The following is a 20,995-nucleotide window of genomic DNA, read 5'->3' as shown; positions in this document are numbered from 1 at the left end:
ATTCTTTCAAACAATATACATTTTTTTACTGTCACAGAAATAGAACATTCACTTAAGTTTTAAAGATATTCCATAAAAGGTGAGGCCAATTTGAAGTGAATAATTAGTATTTTTGCATCTTAGGCACCAAGTAATTTTTTCACCATGTATCCTGGCATGCTGTAAATGAATAAACCCAGCATTGCCAGCAACAGCAGAGCCACAACAAGTTTGATAATTAGCCACTTGTAGTTGTTGCAGATGAGATACCGGATTGCTTTTAGTGGACTGATGAACCACAAGAATGTTGTGTCTGGACGGCTGGCAGGGGAAAAAAAAAATATCAGCAAGGATATAATATAAGATTGTTATGTTTGAGAATTCTTAACTAAAAGACACCCCCCCACACACACATATATAAACTGTATTACATTTTATATTAATATAGGATTTTTCTATTTATAGTCATTTTAATTAGCTTTTAGCTTTGTATTTAAATGTAGTTATAATGCAAAGTCCATGTTAACAACTCAACTTAACTCTGGTACAACTAATTAAGCAAATTAATAGTGTACATTTACAATTAGGCTTTAATTATAGCACATAGTAGAGATTTAATTTTCCCTGAACACATTTGAAATGAACTCCTGTCATTCTATAGCTTGCAATTTCTTTCAAAAGATATAAAGGCTTTGGTTTATAATGCCTTTATATCTTTTACTTTTAGGTCACTATTGTGTGACATAAAAGTCAAATATGAGCAAAATGACGTATTTAGAGCTCTACTTACCATATAATGTAGGTGGATAAAAATCCGGATTGGATGAAGAAATGATCATTTCATATGTGTCCTTAATGTAAGGCATTTCTGATTGATGCAATCCCATAATCAGCTTAGTTATTTATTATTATTTTTTTATATTATTTAGCCTGTTTATTGTTCTTTCAGCTTTTGTGTTCTATTTTACTACTATGTTAAATATTTGTACTTTTTTATTCAATGATATTTACACTTCCACAGCCTTTGTAAATCTCTTGCATTCTTGAGGGCAGAGGTTCCACATTCTTCCTTTGATATACATGAACTTGCAGGCCCTTCCAGGTGGCTTTCATGCATAGAAGACCAGGTTAATTACTTAATATTATTACCTGAATTCAGGACTGAATCTATACAAAAAGTGAGTAACCAGTGCAGTTCAGAACTTCTGTATTGAATGTGTCCAGTTATAGTTTTTGTGTTGTCTCCATAATGTGGTGTAATAAATTTTAATTTTCTTGATTAAGCAGTGCGTAGATAGTACATTACTTATAATGAATTATTATACTTAGCGACAAAACCTGCACCGTATGTCCCTGCTGTCATTTGATCAAATCAGCATCACCGCAAAATGTATGTGTTTTTACTGTATTTCATTATATATTTTCAAATGAAGTGAACCTCATTCAGTAACCTGTAGTCTGTATTCCTTTTATTGTAGCTCTCAATTGTAATTTTACTTTTCTAAGTTTATTAGTTTAACAGGTTAATTCATACTCTTATTAAATTATATGATTGATTGAATTTGGTAACAACTTTAAGTCCTGTGCTATTTGCATATTTCTCATTATAACTGTAACACTGAGTCTACAATATTCCTTAATTTATTTCTACATTGGTCAGTGAAGAGCAGACTAAAACAACAACAAAAAATGTATAATTAATGTAAAGGTATGATCAGTTCTTACTTTGGTTTCTCGAGAGGTTCTGGCTCATTACGTCCTTCACCAACAGGACTCTTTTCAGCCTCTTCGGCAGTGAGCAGGTGGAGCTCTGCCTCTACTTTCCCCTTAAAGATGAATATAATCTAAGTGTTAAACTGGACTCTCAAAATTATTTGCAAACACTAGTATTTTATATTCAAACACATGAATGTCAAATGATTTGGTTTTAAAATGAGAAGCTTTTGTAGTTTGTAAATTATATCGTTGTCACATACCGTGATTTCCATTTCATCATTTTCATCTCTGGCTATAAATGGCCACCAGCCTTTGATTCTTTTCTGCTTGAAGATGTTAACCATTGGCATTTCTTGTTCATTGAGAACCATGTCAATGCTGCACTGTTTTGCTGTTTTTGCCCCACGTGGAAATCTGTTCAAATCTAGTTCAATTGCACCTGAATGGATACACAAATATTTATATAAGAAGAACTATTCATGTCTGAAGTAATCTTACTTGGGAAATTTAACTTAAATGTATTCCATGACCTGATAATTACTCAATGTTTTGGATCATGATTTTCCCTGTACTTGAGCTGAGAAGTTTTAAACAATGGAAAAACAATTGTGTACAATACCCAGAAAATCATCTGCAGAGAAATGATCTGCATCCCAAACTTGTAGGTTCAGACGAGCAGGGATCTTGTACTCAGTTTCATCCCAGGAGAACATGGATTCTTTTTTTGAGATAACAATTTTTTCTTCAGCCATTAGATAGTCAAAGGGGTAAATGAAGCGCCAGTTAAAGTTGCCCTCCCCTGTTAGGGAATGGTAGTGAACATCTGTGTCTTGCTTGTCTTCTTGTTGTCCTTTAAGCCATCTGGAAAACCCAGTCAGATTTCAAGACATAAGGGCAGTAGAAGGAATACAGCTATGAAAAAGGACAGCAGTAATTGCAGCTGTTTTTAAAATAGGAAATGCTTTGTACCCTCTCACAAAAATATCACTTGACTTCTCTCCTGTGAATATATCGTCGTCTTCAAGAACAACCTCATCTGTATTCCAAACGATCACCCTGAGCTCAAACCTATCAATAAACAGATGAGTTATAAACTTATTTTTTCTTGTGTGGTCAATTCATGGACAATATTGAAATGAAATATGAATTACACCCAGAGCAAAAAGAGATAAGGTCTGAACCTACTTCTTTGGTTTCCTTGGTGAAATATCAAGGGCGGGTCCAGGTGCTGGCATATCCTTTGGAAACATGTCCACCCACATCTCAATTCTCCCCTACACAACAAAAGGAAGTGAACAAATCATACATTGTTTACATGAACTAACCAATTAGTATTTGGATATAACTTAATCTTCCAGAAATATATTTAAATATATATTTATTTTTAAACAGGAAATATTTTTGCATTGAAATTTCAGGGTCACACTGACTTGCTCAATCCCAGGTTTATCCGGGTTCAGTAGAGGTCGTGTCTCCACATGCTCTGGGACAAGTGAGCAGCCCACTCGTGGAAAGTCCTCCCAGTGGTTAAGAACAGCCAGAGCAAGGTGTTCATCTGTCTGTTTTTTGAGGCCTGTCAGAATAGATTTTTATTTATTAAAGGTAAGCAATGTTTTTCAAATTCCTGTCTTGTACAATTCCTTTTATAAGTTTATTACTTGCTATAGTAAAAATGTCTTCAGTTTATATCAGTTACATCTGCAGAGTGAATATAATTATTGCAAACTATTTACTAGAAGGTGTAAAGTGTAAGGGCAGCACGGTGGCGTCACCCAGCTTCAGGCTCCTGGGGTTGTGGGTTCGAGCCCTGCTTAGTGTGTTCTCTCAGTGTCTGCGTGGGTTTCCTCTGGATGACTGTGAGGAGTTTAGTGTGTACTTTCTGTGTCTGCGTGGGTTTCCTCCGGGTGACTGTCTGTGAGGAGTGTGGTGTGTTCTCCCTGTGTCTGCGTGGGTTTCCTCCAGATGACTGTCTGTGAGGAGTGTGGTGTGTTCTCTCTGTGTCTGCGTGGGTGTCCTCCGGGTTACTGTCTGTGAGGAGTTTAGTGTATTCTCTTTGTGTCTGTGTGGGTTTCCTCTGGGTGACTGTCTGTGAGGAGTGTGGTGTGTTCTCTCTGTGTCTGCGTGGGTTTCCTCCAGATGACTGTCTGTGAGGAGTGTGGTGTGTTCTCCCTGTGTCTGCGTGGGTTTCCTCCAGATGACTGTCTGTGAGGAGTGTGGTGTGTTCTCCCTGTGTCTGCGTGGGTTTCCTCCGGGTGACTCTCTGTGAGGAGTGTGGTGTGTTCTCCCTGTGTCTGCGTGGGTGTCCTCCGGGTTACTGTCTGTGAGGAGTTTAGTGTGTTCTCTTTGTGTCTGTGTGGGTTTCCTCTGGGTGACTGTCTGTGAGGAGTGTGGTGTGTTCTCTCTGTGTCTGCGTGGGTTTCCTCCGATGATGTACACTGTCAGGAATTTCCACATTTGCAGCACTTTCAAATACACATTCATTTCAGAGGAACAAAGTGAGAACTCCATCATTAAAAATAATTTACTAAATGGCTAAATGAGCCTTTTTTGTCAGATTCACCCTACTTCAGATTCTCAGTTTCCTTGATACATTGACTATATTCAAAGCTATGAAAACTTAAGAATATTCATGTCTTTGTACAAGGAAAATCAAGTAAATCCTTTTAATTTAAAATAACAGGAGGGTTTTCTTCCAAACACCCGCATACCATTTTCATCTTCAATTTCAGTCGGTCCTGTATAAACTCTGTTGGCCACTTTCACTCTTCCTCCAGGGCCGTACTGAGGTTGATCTAGTTTGGTATCCTTGCAAAGTTTTGCTAGTATTTGTGTTGGCTTCATTGGGTCCCTCCAGACGTTGTAACCATGGCTTTAGAAACAAAAGATACAATAATGAAAAGAAAAAGAATTACTTGCTATATTGTCATATTATCTTTGCTATTTTTTATAATTTATATATTCATTTTAGATGCACAAGATATTAACCTTTTGAACATGCAACCTTTAACCTTTAACCTTTAACATGAACAGTTAACAAGGACACAATATGTCATTGATGAAAAGCACAGTAGTACCCCATCATAAATTTATAAATGATTGTTACACTTATATTTTCTAAACAATCAATGCTCTTTAAGTTCTTTGGAATATTATTAAGTCGCCTCAACAACAAACCAAATGCCACTGACGTGATATTCCCCTTTTGAGCAGTCCCCGAATGTGAGTATATGGGAAATAATTCCCTTTGATGTGCAGTTCCTTACTGAGTGTGAAAGTGTGTATATATGTATGTATGTATGCACATTTGTAAGTATGTACAGATGAGAGTTAATGGCAATCTGGCCAAAAGCTACCAAATTATTATGGCAAAGATATTTGTAATTGTATCTCCTGGAAGAATAACACATACATTGCATAGCTTCTTGAAATACCACATGTAGCTCTGTGCTTAGTGTAATAACGGTTCTCCAGATCAATTTTAGTTTCCCCAATCAAGTCATCAGTGCCAACCAAGTCCCAGTCATAGATGGACACTGTGAGAGTGGAGTCCATTGGGAATGTTGCATCAATGTCGAATGACCTGGAAAGATAATGAATATGAAATTTAGTTTATGGAGTTATCAGTATTCAGTTAGCAATACTACTCTCACTTTTAAATTAAGAGATATGTAATTAAATATTACAACACTCACTTTCCAAAGATGGGGTTTAGTTGTTTGGAGATGTAGTTTTCTTTGTCTTTGATCTCTGATTTTCCAAGCTTAATTGCAATATATGGGTCTGCTTTCCCATTTATATCGGCAGGGTGCAGATCTGTAGCCTGTGACAAATTCAACACAATTAAGAGTTCACATTTAAAGCAGATGACAATGTTTTTTATATATATTAATTAGCAATTCCACTTAAAAAAATAGTTTAAATAAATGTAAAATTATCTTGAATAAATATGTGAAATGTAATCAGTCTCAACAGTTTGATGCCACTTAAAGCCACTGTTTTACATTGTTATTTCATGAACATTATTACAAATGTAACCACCTGCCACCTAATTTTTCTAGAGATGCATGAATACCGATACTGCTATCGGGTATTTGCCCGATACTGTATTAATTTACTCATACTCATAATTGCAAACGAGGCTCCGATATGGTCCATATACCTTTTGTTAATTTGTTTTCCCTTTCTAATCCTGCAATAGGAAAATGGAGAACGACCCATTTCTCTATTTTGAACGCTAAAAATATAATTGATTTAAGGAAAACAAGCCGTTTTCTACAACATAATGTAACTAAATACAACGAAATACAAAAAATTAATATGGACAAAAATAAATTAAATAACAAGGTTTTTTCATTCCTGCTTGTGTCTGATTCTGGATTTGGCTGTAGATTTTAGCCAGAACCGGAAGTTTTTTAACGCAATAGTGCCATATATTTAGAAATGGAGGAACTTATTCTGCTGGTAGATTAAAGATGAACATACTTGACCATATCATTAATTAAATCGAGAAATGTGTCAAGGATGCGGCAACATATGCTGAGATTTCTATGCACATTGAGGGAGAGAGTGTTCTTGGCTAATATAAGTAAGTTTACAAAACCGCAGCAGAATGGTGACGTTTATGTGACATGTATATCTGTTATTTTCCTTTTAGGTATTAAGAAAAAAAAACTATTTATACAACACTGTGCAAATGCATATCCAGAGCTTGTTGCATCTCATGTTACTTATTTATAGGTAGATAGATACTTTATTGATCCAGAGGGAAATTCAAATTATTGGTGGTATAATGTGGGAAAATGCTAAATAAAAGATTTTCAGAATTCAGAAATGACCAGTAGAGGTTTTAATTGAACAAAAATGTTTTAATAAATAACTACACTACACAATACTCCTGATCACTTGATTCTAAGTATCAGTATCACCAAATACAAAAATACACATACTTGTACTCGTACTTGGTTGGAAAAAATGGTATTTATTCATCACTATTTAAGACAATGTTATATGATAGTTATAGAAGTAGGTTATGACGTAAAATGCATTTATAAAATTTAGAGTGTTGTAAAACAAACAGTTTACAATTTTTACAGAACTACTGGATTGGATCTTCAGTGTAAATATGAAAATTTGTCAGTCATTCAATTATCCGAAATAAAAGTAATAATCCAACAGCAAATGCTATTTATATGTTGATATGCGTATACTCACCCTTATAACATAGACTCGAACTAAAACATTGACTGGGTCATTGTGAGGAATATTTTGGAACATGCCCATGTTGGAATCGATGCCCATTTCTCTGCCCATCTCATCTGACATAGGCACTTTGTACATGCACAAGGACCCCTGCAATAAGCAACATTCAACAATAAGACTAATTTATAACCAGTAACAAAACTTATTATTAGGTTTAACTAGATTTACTTTGAATTTGCCAATGAGTCTGTCCTCATCTGATCCATTTTGTTCATCATCATCTCCACTCTTCCCTCGATAAAGGTTGAATGTGTGGAGCCAGTCTTCAAAGCTTTGAAATTCATTTTCTAACTCTCTGTTGTACACCTGTTTAATAGAAAAATTATATTTGAAATGATTTAATAACTACAATATCTGAATAAAATGCGTAACTGAGGACTATATCACATGAGTTAAATTGAATAATAAAAAAAAATACTAACCTTCATTTCATCAATTTTAGGCTTTTTCTTCTCTGGTTGCCCCTCACCTGGCACAGCTTTGTTCTTGTCCTTGGCTTTGCCTTTTTTCTTCTTGGCCCCTTTCATATTAGAATCATCAGGTTTGATCTCTGGTTATAGGTTTGAAATGGAAAGGGGAGAGTGGTGGGTGCATACAGCACACTTGAGACATGAATTCTTCATGAAAGCTGCCAGACCACAGTATTTTCTAAATAAAAAAACTATTAAATTTCAGTTTTGCATGAGAGCCAATTTGACTGGTTTTAGCTGAGATAAGATGGATTGATTCATTCTTATTTATTATCTAACAGGCACATCCTCAACTTTATGTGAAAAAATGTGGTTCAGTATTATATGCTTATATTTTATAATTGAATATATTTATAGTTATCAGAGTATTTAAGTTAGAGTAAAGTTAGTGTATTATATATTTAGATTTATATGAATGTATTAGAACTAAAGTCATCATTGCTATGGTCAACTTTCATGCCATGCATGTACTAGATAAGTGGTTCTCAGTGTTGGCTCTGGGCCAATGCCCTGCGTATTGTAATTTTCTTCCTACTCCATCACAACACTTCAATTCCTCAGTGGTTGTAACAGGTGTGTTGGGAAGAAAGGGCTCTCTAAAATGTGCAGAGCATTGGCTCACCACAACTAGCTTTTAAGAACCACTGTACTAGGTTTACGTGCCACATGAATTTCTTACCTGAGTTTAGAGGTGTCGTTTACATTATAGCACTTTGAGATTCATGTCTGTTTAAAAGGAGTTGTAAAGAAGCTGGGAGTAGCAGGGATAGATCAAGATGTACTGAGACAGATTTTTGTCAGTGATAAGATGAAAATACATTTACAGTCTATTAGCACATGCAGAGAAATTCAAAAGTAACAGAAAGAATGCACACAACCTCATTTGACTTTTAGACTGCTACTACTTTTTGAAAAATGTGTCTTGGGTTGGTGTGGTTCCTCAAATATTTGATAGCATTTTTAGTGTAATTTTCAGTATAATAAAAGGCCTCAGACCTCAGTCTTTATAATAATTATTTGGTTATCTTAGTGTGTTTATTAGATTACTTGCATATGTATATTTCACTGTTATGTTCTTAGATATCTGATTATTTAAACTTTTTAATAACATAAATTATCCATGCTACATTACGTACCTGTCCAATTAAAAACATAAGTTTGTGAATATTTTGTTTACTACATCATTTCAACACAGCAGCTGTCCTTCACATTGTGTGAAACATTAGTGATAAATGGACCCCATAGAAATGCTTCAAAATTACTAAATAAATTGAAACTTTTTTTTAACATCGTTTCCACTGAAAATTAAGAAGGTTTTATCATTCTCCTGTAAAGTTACCATGTTTTTCACTGGACAGCAACGATGTGTTCAAAGGAATTCAGATCCTTAGTTCAAAACAGTTATAATAGATTGCTTATTCCTGAGGATTAAATAAGCTGTTTAAATGAGCCAAAAGTTTAATTTTGTAATTATTTTAAAGATGACAAATAATCATTCATTTTCATTATACCTTTGATATTTTTGACATATTCTAAGCGTCTGGTGCTACCTTACACTTTGGAGACATTAAAATCTGGAGATTTTACCTCCCCCCTCTGTGTCCATCTCTTCTCTTTCTTCTGCTTCAGCTTTCTCAGCCTCTTGGGCTTTTATATTCTACATAGTGGAAAAACAGATTTCTTCTAACTTCTTCTAACCAGTCTTTACAAAAGAAGAAAGAATAATACGTCGGTAAATATCTTACCTCCATGAGTGTTTCAATGGAAGCAAAGTACTTAGACCACCAGTCCAGCATACTTTCATCCAGCTCTTCTTCCTCAGCTTCCTCTCCTTTCTTTCTCTTCTTCTTCCCCTTTCCATCCTTCTCATCATCGGTCTTTTCATAAAAGAGAATACCAAGTCACTAATAATATAATCATTAAATAATGTATTAAATAGTACAGGTTAAAAGCATATGTGGAGCACTACTGTAGTTACTACATGCTTTAAACCTATAGTATACAGTTATATATACGTACCATATCAACCTTTACAACAGCATCTGATGCCTGTTGGCGTAAACAAAATCATTGCATATTTATTAAATAAAACGCTTATTTTAACCTGTCAAGGCATTTGTTATTTGAAAAATTATAAGCAGCATACCGAGTCTAGTTTGACAACAGTCTCCATCTTCTTCACAGGAGGCTCTGGTTCGGTGTGAATCACAACTTCTTCTGTAGAGAAAATATAGAATGTGAGACCTTTTTTTTTGTTAGGTTTGTTTTGTTGTATTTTTTTTGGTTTATTTACTTTGGAATTCATTTAAATTCTCGGTACATAATGGATTTATATTAAATGGATTGAGGGCGCAGCAGGTAGTGTCGCAGTCACACAGCTCCAGGGACTTGGAGGTTGTGGGTTCAATTCCCGCTCCGGGTGACTGTTGATAAATATTCATTTAGGTACAGTCCAAGTATTTCCTTGGTAACTACACTTAACTATTAATATTTCAGCATGAAAGAAGAATAAGGTTATGCCATTATTATGGTATGTCTTTTCAGGTACACCAGTTGAGGACTTTTGAAAAGTAGTCATGTTGGAATGTTTCTGCACTTCAGGAAATGTATTGGCAAAAATTATAAATGACTGTAAGTGTAAATAATTGCAATCCTGAATTAATATTGGTACTCACCCATAGTAGACCAGTTGTTGACACTTTTGTCTGTAGGTCTGTAGATGAACTTGCGCAGTGAGGTAACTGCATGGGAGCCAACTAGTGTATAGCGCCCAAAAGCTCTGCAGTCCACCACTCGAATGTTTAGGGGAGGGTGAAGAAGCTCATTTTCTGGCAGATCCTAGTGAACGATAATATTATATAAAGAAATATTATTGATTACATTTCAGCAGTAGTAATTGCTGTTGGGTTATTTATTATAATCTGTAATGTCAGGACTAGGTTTGAGTTATCAATGGACACTTACCACTTCAAACCACTTGACCAGAGTGCTAAAATTGGGATTTTTCTTGTAGTTCTGAATGAGAGCTGATTGTATCCCCTTTCCGGCACATTCAATGTCCACACGTGGTCTGTCAACCTGGGCAAGGTTTACTCGTTTCAGATCTCGTAGACCCCAGAATAAAACCTGCAGGGATTTGAAAACGACGATCAGTAACATATAGAGAGAATACTCATATCTTCTTACAGTTGTTGCTCAAGCCCTGACCTCAATGCGGTATTTGCTCAGGACTGGTCTAATGCCAATGGGAACAGGCAGTATTGGTCCACGGTCCATATCAGTAGGTCCATCAATGGGGGGCAATTCAGCCTTTCCACCTGGTCCGATCTGAAAGATTAATTGGAAAATCCTGTTTTGCTCTGTATTATCTTAGTTTTGATTGTATAAAATTTCCTGATATTGCCATCTTACCTGCAGCAGTTCAAAAGCAGCAAGCATTTCACCAGCAGTGCAGTTCCCACGGTAAACCTGGTAGTACTCTAGCTGAGGAGGAAACCTTGGTGGTCCGTAATGCTCATCTGACATCTTAGTAATTGGCTTTGCAAATGTTCTGCCCATAAAGTCAGCTTTTCCCTTAAAATATAGCAAAAACAATAAGGATTTCCACTGAAAACATAGGAATATTTCCATAAACTAATACTACAATGTTTGAAAAATGTATTCCATACCACAGTGTCCTGGTCATAAATCTCTATGACAATAATTGGAGGGTCATCCCTTAGTTCACTGGCTTCACCATAGAGTTCAACGTTGTCAAATACTAGAAGTTGATCCCATGTGGGGCACAGTGTCTCATTCAGAATCTAACAGGAAGGAATGATGTGTTTTACTTTGATGACTGAAATGCATGGTAGTTTTCTAGAAAGTGTACGTTTAAAATGCCTCATTATGGTAATGAGAACCTTACCTCTGTGACCTGGCTGTGAGTAGAAAAGAAGACTCTAGCAAAGGGATCTGACAAACCGGTGCTATCAGCTGCAAAAAGGCTTCGTGCCTGGTACATATGAACCCTTAGCTGGAATATCTGCTTCACTGTTGCAAGCAATATAAGAACACATGTATTAAATCACAGACAGTTGCATTTGAATTTATCTTAAAATTAGCCAAGTTATTTCCCTCTTCTTACTTGTGTAGATCAGGCTGATTGGTGGTGATGACTGCATGCCATGCCCCTTCACTGCCTTATTCTCCTCAAAACCATTTGGTAGACCACTCAAGAAGTCCTTGCGCTGTCTGTTTAAACCCAGCCAGAGATACACTTCTGTCTTTGCTTGCACTGTCCAGCCTGCTGGTCCAAATCCCTTTTTGCCAGGGAGCTAGAAAGAATGGAGATGTTCTTATTTGTGTGTTTACTGTAGGAAGTTATAGGGACTGCTGGCTTTAATCAATAGAAACTATCTTTTTAAAGTGCTTGAGGAATCAGTACTTCACTCAATTTAACTTCACCTTGAAGAAAATAGTTTTGACTTTTGCACAGTCTTTCCCAGTCTCCTCCTCCACGCTGGAATAAAGGATGTCTTTGGATGGCACTCTAGCATATGCAATGCGCTTGCCATTGCTGATCATCCAAATGTAAATATCTGGAATGCTGTGTTGAGGCTGTGACAAATACATTATACACAAATAAACATGGATCTTACCATTGCGGTTACTAGCCTTTAGAGCACTTAGCAACTTTTATCAACTTTAAACAGCATTTTGTTATTTACCTCATCAGCCAAGAATCTCAGTTTCTGAAGGAAGATTTGCGCCTGTTTGAATTTATCCTTCACTGTTTTCTTCTTCACTTGAGTCCTCATTGTCTTTGCTTGTTGGCCTATGTTTTCCTAAGGATGTAAACCATAGATTGTATCTAAACTATATGAATTTGTGACCATATAAATTAGCTTATTTTGGAGCTTCTTGGAGGACCATACCAACTCTTGCATGCACAATTTCAACCTTTCCCGGTCCAGCTTTGTTCTTCCTGCCTGATTTTGGTCCTTGTTTGCCAGTGATAGAAAGGTACTGGAAAAATGAACTTGTAATACTTATTAAACAGAAATTGTGTTATTGAAAAATACAAATTTTACATAATGATGTTATAATTCGGTGCAACTCTGAGATATAAAATAACAAATGTTTAAACCTGCAGCTATTGCTCAATTCCTCCAGAACTCCTCTGAGTCTGCGTTCAGGAAAAGCTTTCTCTGTTTTAAAGATCTCCTGAACATCATTCAGCCCCTCTTCCTTTTGAACCAAAGGAGAATCAATTATGTCTAAACATAAATGCCAATATATATCCATATGCACAAAAAATGTCACAGCACATTGTTTTGTGTGTGGGTGTGAGTGTATGGGTGTTGCCATAGGAGAAAAAAAAACAGTAAAGCAAAACATGTATTATAATGGTTCTATATCTTTTTATGAGTTGTTCCTATAACCTGCATATTATGTGGCAGTCCTATAATTGTAAAAAAAAAAAAAAAAAAAAAAAGGCAAAGAACCATTTTCAGAACCATAGTTTATAGAGTGTAGTATTGATTGTGGAACTTGCCAGCTTATCTGCAATGTTATCTATTATGCTGGCATTGTAAAGCCTTCTTCTCTGATCTTGCCACCAGCTTTTAATGTAGATACAGGGCTTTCTCTCAAAATATGGAAGATGGAAGTAGTTCCTGCATATTTAGAAAATAAACAGAAAATATTTTTCACATTATGTGGAAATAGCTAATTGTTAATCAAAATGAAACAAGTATTTCTTTAGTTCCAAAGACTTCTTCTCCGACCTGTCAGTGATGACTGGTTTCATTGGTGGAGTGGTGGAGACTGACACCAGTTCTCCATCATCAGCTACTTCTTCATCACTGGATCCTTGAATGAGTTCAGTTTCCTCCTCATCACCTTCACTTTTCTTAGACCTCTTTGTTGTTGGTTTGGTAGGTGCATCATCAACTTCACTTCCATAATTCCCTAGTGTACAATAAACACATTTCTTAAACAGCAACTTAATTAGTTTAATTTCCCAAATTGTTAGTTACATTTCCTTATTTACCTATTGTGACTTCAAAGTTGATTGGCTTATCACCAATCTTTCTGTCAATCATGGTTGCTTCCAAGAATGCTCCAAACAAGAAGAATTCTTCGATCTTTCCCGTGGCATTCTGGATTTAGAGGAACAAAGACAAAATACAATTTCTTTTGAATATTTTCAACTTTCCATATGTAAATAAGATCGTACGTTATCAAGAGACATAACAGTTACCTTTGTCTTTAATCTCAGTCATGCTCTGTCTTGAGTCATATAAAAAATGAATAATTTATTTATTAATTTATTCAGTACCTGTAACTGATTCATCCTGTTAAGGGTCCCAGACAAATGAACCACTATTATTACTGGGCCAGCCTAGAAGAGGCGTTTTTGCTTACTGACTGACTGACTCCTAATGTTGAAACGTGCATGTGTGAGTAGGAAGTGTTAGTTCAGGCATATTTCACAGAGAGAACTTAAGATGTTGCTAATACACTGTCTGTTGTTAGTTCAGCCATATTTCACATTCCAATTCGTAAACTAAATTTGGAACCATTTGGCGTGTTTTCACCAAAATAAACTGGTTCGTGAACCAGAAAAATTAGCTCCCAGCAGGAACCAAAGAACAGTATGTTCTTCAGCATAAACTGTGACTGAATAATAGGAAATAAGACAGGAACATATATAACACATGTTTGAGTGTGTTTCTGAGGCTGTGTTTAGCACAACACCATGTGTGTTGGCCAGAGCCCCGGCTAGGAGATTTTTAGTTCACAAGCTCAGCGGGACCTCAAAACTCTGCAAATTTACACACGTATTATATCTCACAGAGAGAGGAGAACTACTGAATTAGTCTCATTTCACATGAGTGTGTGTATTTGCCTGAAATATTGTAAAGGGAAGGGGGGGGAGACATTTTGTGGCATTAGTGTGTTTATAAAACACCATAGAGCTGTGCACAGCCTCCTTAAACTACACGTACTTTAACCCGTTACACTGAATAAATAAGTCATTGTAATTCTTAAAATCAAAAAAATGTTCTTGGTCTTTGTTCTTTGGTGGCAGATCAACTAGTATTTATTTTTAAATAAAAAACAAGAAAAACACTGATGCCAGTGTTATATATTATGAAAACCTTGTGCTCTGTTTTTCATTTCTGCATTCATTAGTCCTGCCCTCCATTTTTTCTGTAAACCACAATAAAATAATGAAAACCATATGTAAATAAACAAAGACATTGATATGAAGCTCAAAAGCTTCTCCATACCTTCCAATGACAAAGGTATGTATGTTTGGCTTTCCTGTTTTTTAAATGCTGGAAACACCTCTGTGACATTGGCTATATGGCTAATGACATGTTGGCAGAACTAGGCTTCTCTAGTTTCTCTTTGCTCTTAAGATAAGATAAGATCATTCTTTATTATTTCCACAGTGGGGAAATTCAAACTCTTGTTTCTCACCATAAAACATAAGCATGAAGTTCCGGTCTCCTCTAGTTTTTAGAATGTTTTACTGGCATCAAAAAACATTTTGCTGTCTTTGTACTATTTTAAAATTAATATAGTTTTTAGATTATATGCACATAGTTGCATTTTGAATTAGTTTACATTTGACATACATTCAAGCTGTTTTGGAAATGGGGTGTGTACATTTGAAAAAGTAAATTAAAATTAAGCTTATATTTAATATATAATATATAAAATGCTATTTTTTTGTATCATCAATTTAGTGAGAGCATATTCAGTTTTATTACTGTGGCATGTTTCAGGACATAGGTTAATTTAGTTGCACCCAGGTATGTCCCACCTATGTCTTGGTAATAAAGAACTTCTACATGTAATGCTGCTGAAAGAATAATACAGAATATATACTAAATTAAGCATGTAAGTAACACAATAATTGCCCAATAATGACCTCCCCAACCATGAATCACTTACATCAGAAATATTGGGCACCCCCTCCATCTGCACCTCTGTGGAACTCATTACATCTGGAGAGGAGGTGTCCAGAATCTCCACAGCCAAACTGATAAGTAGCCGGGCCCGAAATGAGACACCCTCTCCCAGTCCCTCATTCAGGTCTTGGTACTCATCCATCAGTGTGTAGCTCCGTGTTGAACCATACATGTTTACCCAGGCCGGTCCCAGAGTTGGGAGAAAACCTGATGATGAGCACAGAAGAGAATCCTTGATTTTGATTTTGTTACTTCATATATTTACCTTTAATTTACCTGGCAGTTATTTTATTGCCACAACCAGCATTGTGTTAGTGTGTGTATTTCATTGGTATGAGTTTATCACCCACAGCAATGTTATATATTTTTAAAAACTGTGTCCTCTCACAGTTAGATCCATGTACCTTGGTTGTCCACCTTGTAAATGTAGTCACACTAGCTCATACGTTGCTGCACAATTTACACTGGTCATCCTCTTCATCAGTGTTCACTGGGTGCTGCCAACAAGACGCTGCTGGCTGGATGTTTTAGATTGGACTTTTCCAGCAATGACACTGAGGGCTTTCAAAACTCCAGCAGCACTGCTCTGTCTGATCTTCCCGTACCAGTGCAACACACACTAACACATCACCAACACTTCAGTGGTCAGAATGATCCACCAGCCAAATAATGCCTGCTTTGTTGTGGTCCTGTGGGGGTTGTCACCATTGAGGAACACGGTGAAATGGGACAAAAATATATACAGAGCAACAAATGGACTATGTAATTGAAGAACTACAAAGTGCTCCTCTATGGTCTGTGGAGCTGAGAGAGTGGACAGTGAGTGCAGAAACAATGAGGTGGTCACATAATGTTTGTGACTAATTGATGTATAAATACACCATTTCCAGGAAACAGGGACACTTTCTAAAAAGGCAATAAAACTGAACTGGGTAATTTGTTAATTCATATTAACCTTTATTTAACAGACAAAAAAAAAGATTCAGTGTTTCCAATGATTTATTCTACTTAAAACTTAAAATCTGGTGACTTCAAAGCTGGAGTCAGCTTTTTAGTAATTTGGATATTGACGTTTTGTTGAGCAAGCAAACTGTTGTTAAGCAGTTGCATCCCAGGTGATAAGAAATGGCATCATTGACATTGAGTGTCTGGGATCAGAATTATCCCGACCCTAAAAGTAGTATTTTTGCCCATTCTTACTGTATACATGTCCTGCCTTGTCCCTTTCCTGTTTTGTCCAATCCCCTGATTCATGTTGTTTATTTCCACCTCGTGCTGGAATTAACTACCTGTACCTCATGTTTTCTCAGGACACACCTGTGAGAATTTTCTGGTCATGTGGCTGAGCTCACAGGTGTTTCCTGTTTCACTGATGTTTTAAGTCCCGTGCCTTGGTCTCTGTCCTTGTTAGTGTGTTTGTGTGTAACACTGTTTTTAGGTTGGTTTGGGGCTCCAGTGTTGTGATCTACCATTTTGTAAACTTTGTACTTAAACTCCACCTACACACATGTATCCTCCGCCTCATCAATTTGTTGCATCCTCAGCATTACAGTACAAGACTCAACAGTATGTGCTCACAATTGTCTGATTCACACCCATGACATCACAGAGGCTAGTTTTTGCACTTTTCCTTGGTAACTGTCTGGATGGTCTACTGTTTTTGGGCCATCACAGATGGTTTTTGGGCCCATAGATCTTGATAGTGTTTCTGTGCAAAATTGTGAATGGCTCCTTCTTTGAATAACACAGTCTCGGGTTACATTTCTTGATGTAGTGGCATACTTTCATGAAGGTGATTTCCCAGAGTACCTCCAAGCCCATGCACTGAAAAACATTGTCTTTGAAAAAAACTTTTCTCTTGCAAAGTGGTGAACTAAACCCATCCTTGTATGTATACAAAATGCTATTATGCCTGTCTGTAAAAACACTGAAAAAAAAACACTTTTATCAGTTACAAAAAATTACATCTGTTACTTTTTATCAGATCTTTAAAAAGTTTCCCTTTTCTGAAAAGGACATATTTCATTTAACAGAACCTGTCCATTTGTATTCTCGTTTAGGCCATTTATTGGCAGAATTCTGTCAGAAAGCATTTTTTAAGAAAATAAAGAGAAAAATATTTTACTAGATTTACTAGGACACAGATGACTACCTGCAAGAAATGTGACTCTGTGAGCAACTGGTGAGCCATGAAAAAAGTGAAATGGGAAATAGGATTTAACACAATAAAACATTTTTCTAAATAATTATTTAGACATGTGTACAAAAAAAATCTGTGGTTTAGCAGAGGGACCTCCCAAGATATTTTATGGCTACAGTGGAAAGGAGATAAAGACTCACCTTTATCTCCATCATTGGAGATTTTTCGTAGGTCAATGAAATGAGTCCCAATAGCCACATCATTTACTTTGTCTGAATCACGGATTTGGACCTTCATGCGCTTACACAGTGGTGGAAACTGTTCAGTGAATATGATCTGTTCATTCCATATTGGTTCATAGCAGCTTTTCTGGATTGATGTTTTGCCCTGCAACAAAGAAAAATTCAAAATTTACTTTATTTTTTATTGAATGTAGGTAAAGATTTATAAATGGTAGCATTTTTAAACACTCACTTTTTGCCCAGCAAATAACACTTGAACATATGGATCCACCAAATCTTTATTCTCTCCGATAAAAGCTTTTTTCACATTGGCCATAATGCTAGTGTTCATTTTGGGTAAGCCCTCAGCTCTGTATATTTTCACATAGAATCGTGCCCACTGTCGCTCAGCTGGAACACCCTCTGGCAAAAGAAGATTCCTGAGACACACAAGAGCACTTTTTAGAACTTTTAAATTAGTTTGTAAGACACTTTACATTTCATGTTTTAGAACTGATTCTATGATGAAGTTCTGTATTTTTTATTCTTTTATTTCTTTTATTCAATTTACCCCTCAATATCATCATCATCAGTTTCATTGGCTTTATGTGGAGTTTTGATATTATCACCCTTTGCCACTACAGCAATGTCACATTTGATGTAGCCTTTACACCCAGCAGTGATGTCATCAGGATCACACAAAACGGCCCATTTGTGATAGAACTGGTGATCTATAAAGGAGAAAACATTGTTACTCTTGTTTCCCATAGGCCCTGTTCATTTGCTGAAAACATTGTCTTGTTTTTACATTAATTGTGCAGTAAAAGTTGTAAATTAAATATCTTTACCAGGTTGATTATAAGTTGTTCCCACATCCATCTTAAAGGTTCCAACCATTGTTCCACTGCGCAGAAGATTTTTAGAGTGGATTACCTGTAGGGATACACTTGGGGTCAGAAATGTTGATCTTTCTATGACATGGTAATCAAACCGTATTTGAAATCTTCAGAACTTAACTTACTGACAGCTTCAGGATTTTATCGAACATAACATCAGGTGGAACATGGAAATCAAAGACAAAGTACTGCAAAAAAAAGAAAGAAAGAAAAAGACTTCTATAGATAAACAAAGAAAATCAATTAATCCTTGGTTTAAATGCAGAAAATATTGAGTGGCATGTTATTAAATGGAGTTACTGAAACTTTTATTAATATAGCTTTTTTATTTATTTTTTTCCATATACCAGTAGCACAGTAATTCCATATTGGCAGCGTTACCTCGTTGTAGTAAGGGCAGTTTGTTGACTCCTTCATTGAGGTGTACTTCTTCTCATCACCAATTTCCACACAAACCACTGGATCCATATTCAGTCCTACTAACTGTCTTGCCTCTATTACCGTCACACTTACCTACAAAGTATCATTCTACATTAGTAGGCAATGAAGGTGTATGCATAGGCTGGAATTAATGTAACCAAGTCATATAAGCTGCAGATCACAATTTACATTTAATTTTACACACGTTCAGTATTGCTTAAATATTTGGAATTGGAAAATCATTTAGTTATAATATAAATACATTTTTTTATTTAAATAACAAAATGATTAGAGCTCATGTATGCAAGTCTAACTGTTTGATCACATACTATGTTGAAGGATTCTTGGCTGTAGTTTACTAGATTAGATTTAATATTCCATAAAGAGGTTCAATACATTTTTATCTTCTGGTAAAAAGTGTCTCCTCTATACCTGCTGAATTCAAATAGGCCCCTGTTAAGATGTTTGTCTACTTCATGTTTCACCTTTAGCACTGCACAGGGTGGTTGTCTGGTTCAAACATGTACATCTTGCAAGAAAATAGGCAATCATGTGCCCTTTGAGGCAATAAGGGAGATGGATGTTGGGGCAATGGGTGTAACAAAGCCTTATTAATAAGCCTTAATTTGGAAAGTGTATGTATAAAAAATGTATAATTTTTCTGATATTGAACAGAAATGTACTAAATTTTCTTGCTATATATTTTATATTATGATGTGATGATATGTGGTATGCAACATACTTGGAAATCCATTGGTCTTCCAGCACTAGGTTCAATTTTTATGTCAGGTTTTGATCTGAAATATGTCAAATAAAGTAATGGGTTTGATTTACAATTGATACAACGTTATAATGGGTTAAAATAATGACTTAACCTTTTGTATTAACTATTATATGAGCTTACCTCTTGTTAGAGACATTTGTTGTTACAGCAGTAACAGAGGCTAGTGAGATTGTGTCAGGGTCTGGTCCTCTGCTAAACCTTTTGTCCAAGTCCTCCGTCTCCAAGATGGCCGGCTCATCTTAGATTAGTTACAATTCAGTTTAATTAATAATGCATGTTTAATTAGGATTTTACTGTAATTTCTCATATGAATCAAAATAATTTTTATCTACTTGAAGAAACATCTGCTACAGTTTAATATGACTTAATATACAATGTGTGCTTGAAGGAAACATGGCTCTTACCTTGACCTTTTCCTTCATCTTTGGAGGCACGAGATTTTCCACGCTTCATACTTGAAAATGTTCTGTTTTTTTCCTCTGAGGGTCAAGGAGACAACAAATAGCATTTAATTTAATAATAAATAGGTTGTATATATGATATGCTTATAGTTTCTTAATAATATGGTGTATATATTATATATCTTAATAATATGGATTGTAAATATTAAAAAACACATAGACTAGTTAAATAATTAACAGTTGAATATATTTGTTCAGATTTGTTTAATTTGAAATGTCAGAATGTTTAATAGCAGTGGTGATTGAGACGGGACTCTTAAAAACCAGAATGCAACTAAAACCTGTATCATGAATAGTTGTAACAATAAATGGTTATGAATGTTAACTATCATTGTGACTGTTTTGATTTATTGATTTGGCCATATTATGCCCTATGAAGGACTGGCGCCCCCTCCAGGGTGTATTCCCGCCTTGCGCCCAATGATTCCAGGTAGGCTCTGGACCCACCGCGACCCTGAATTGGAAAAGCACTTACAGATAATGAATGAATGAATGAAGGATTTGGCCATATTAGCAAGTTTTTTTTATTTTTCCAGTGTACTGATATTTAGCCATTATTTACATTACATATAGCAGCTTAGAAGATATGTAGGCTCAATGGTCATTTTGAAATGTAACAAAATGGCTTTGTTTGTGTTGTAGACATTGTGAGCCCTACTTCCTCTGAGAAATGTGGGTTGACAAT

At 35.8% G+C, this 20,995-nt stretch overlaps 1 protein-coding gene across 1 annotated transcript; it reads right to left on the bottom strand.

Annotated features, from left to right (window-relative positions):
• LOC136706322 (otoferlin) lies at positions 1–20,311 on the bottom strand. The gene is made up of 41 exons (XM_066680150.1): positions 20,254–20,311; positions 19,970–20,087; positions 19,808–19,862; positions 19,027–19,158; positions 18,771–18,833; positions 18,598–18,682; positions 18,321–18,480; positions 18,003–18,189; positions 17,729–17,915; positions 15,372–15,595; positions 13,459–13,567; positions 13,193–13,376; positions 12,961–13,081; positions 12,553–12,653; positions 12,341–12,431; positions 12,134–12,250; positions 11,871–12,023; positions 11,551–11,740; positions 11,332–11,456; positions 11,093–11,227; positions 10,836–10,997; positions 10,632–10,751; positions 10,389–10,550; positions 10,100–10,262; positions 9,571–9,641; positions 9,444–9,473; positions 9,170–9,301; positions 9,012–9,081; positions 7,377–7,504; positions 7,123–7,260; positions 6,907–7,044; positions 5,388–5,515; positions 5,105–5,275; positions 4,404–4,564; positions 3,126–3,268; positions 2,881–2,969; positions 2,665–2,763; positions 2,315–2,556; positions 1,956–2,134; positions 1,705–1,805; positions 1–300 (listed from the first exon to the last, which is right to left on the bottom strand). Exons 1-41 carry the CDS (start codon positions 20,300–20,302, stop codon positions 120–122), a joined length of 5,394 nt encoding a protein of 1,797 aa, XP_066536247.1. The 5' UTR covers positions 20,303–20,311; the 3' UTR covers positions 1–119.
• Between the last annotated feature and the right edge of the window lie 684 nt (positions 20,312–20,995).

This window comes from Hoplias malabaricus, chromosome 1 (genome assembly GCF_029633855.1).
Source record: "Hoplias malabaricus isolate fHopMal1 chromosome 1, fHopMal1.hap1, whole genome shotgun sequence".
NCBI classification, from domain to species: domain Eukaryota; kingdom Metazoa; phylum Chordata; class Actinopteri; order Characiformes; family Erythrinidae; genus Hoplias; species Hoplias malabaricus.
The sequence above is the reverse complement of the archived record's forward strand: the minus strand, read 5'-3'. Positions and strand labels throughout refer to the sequence as shown.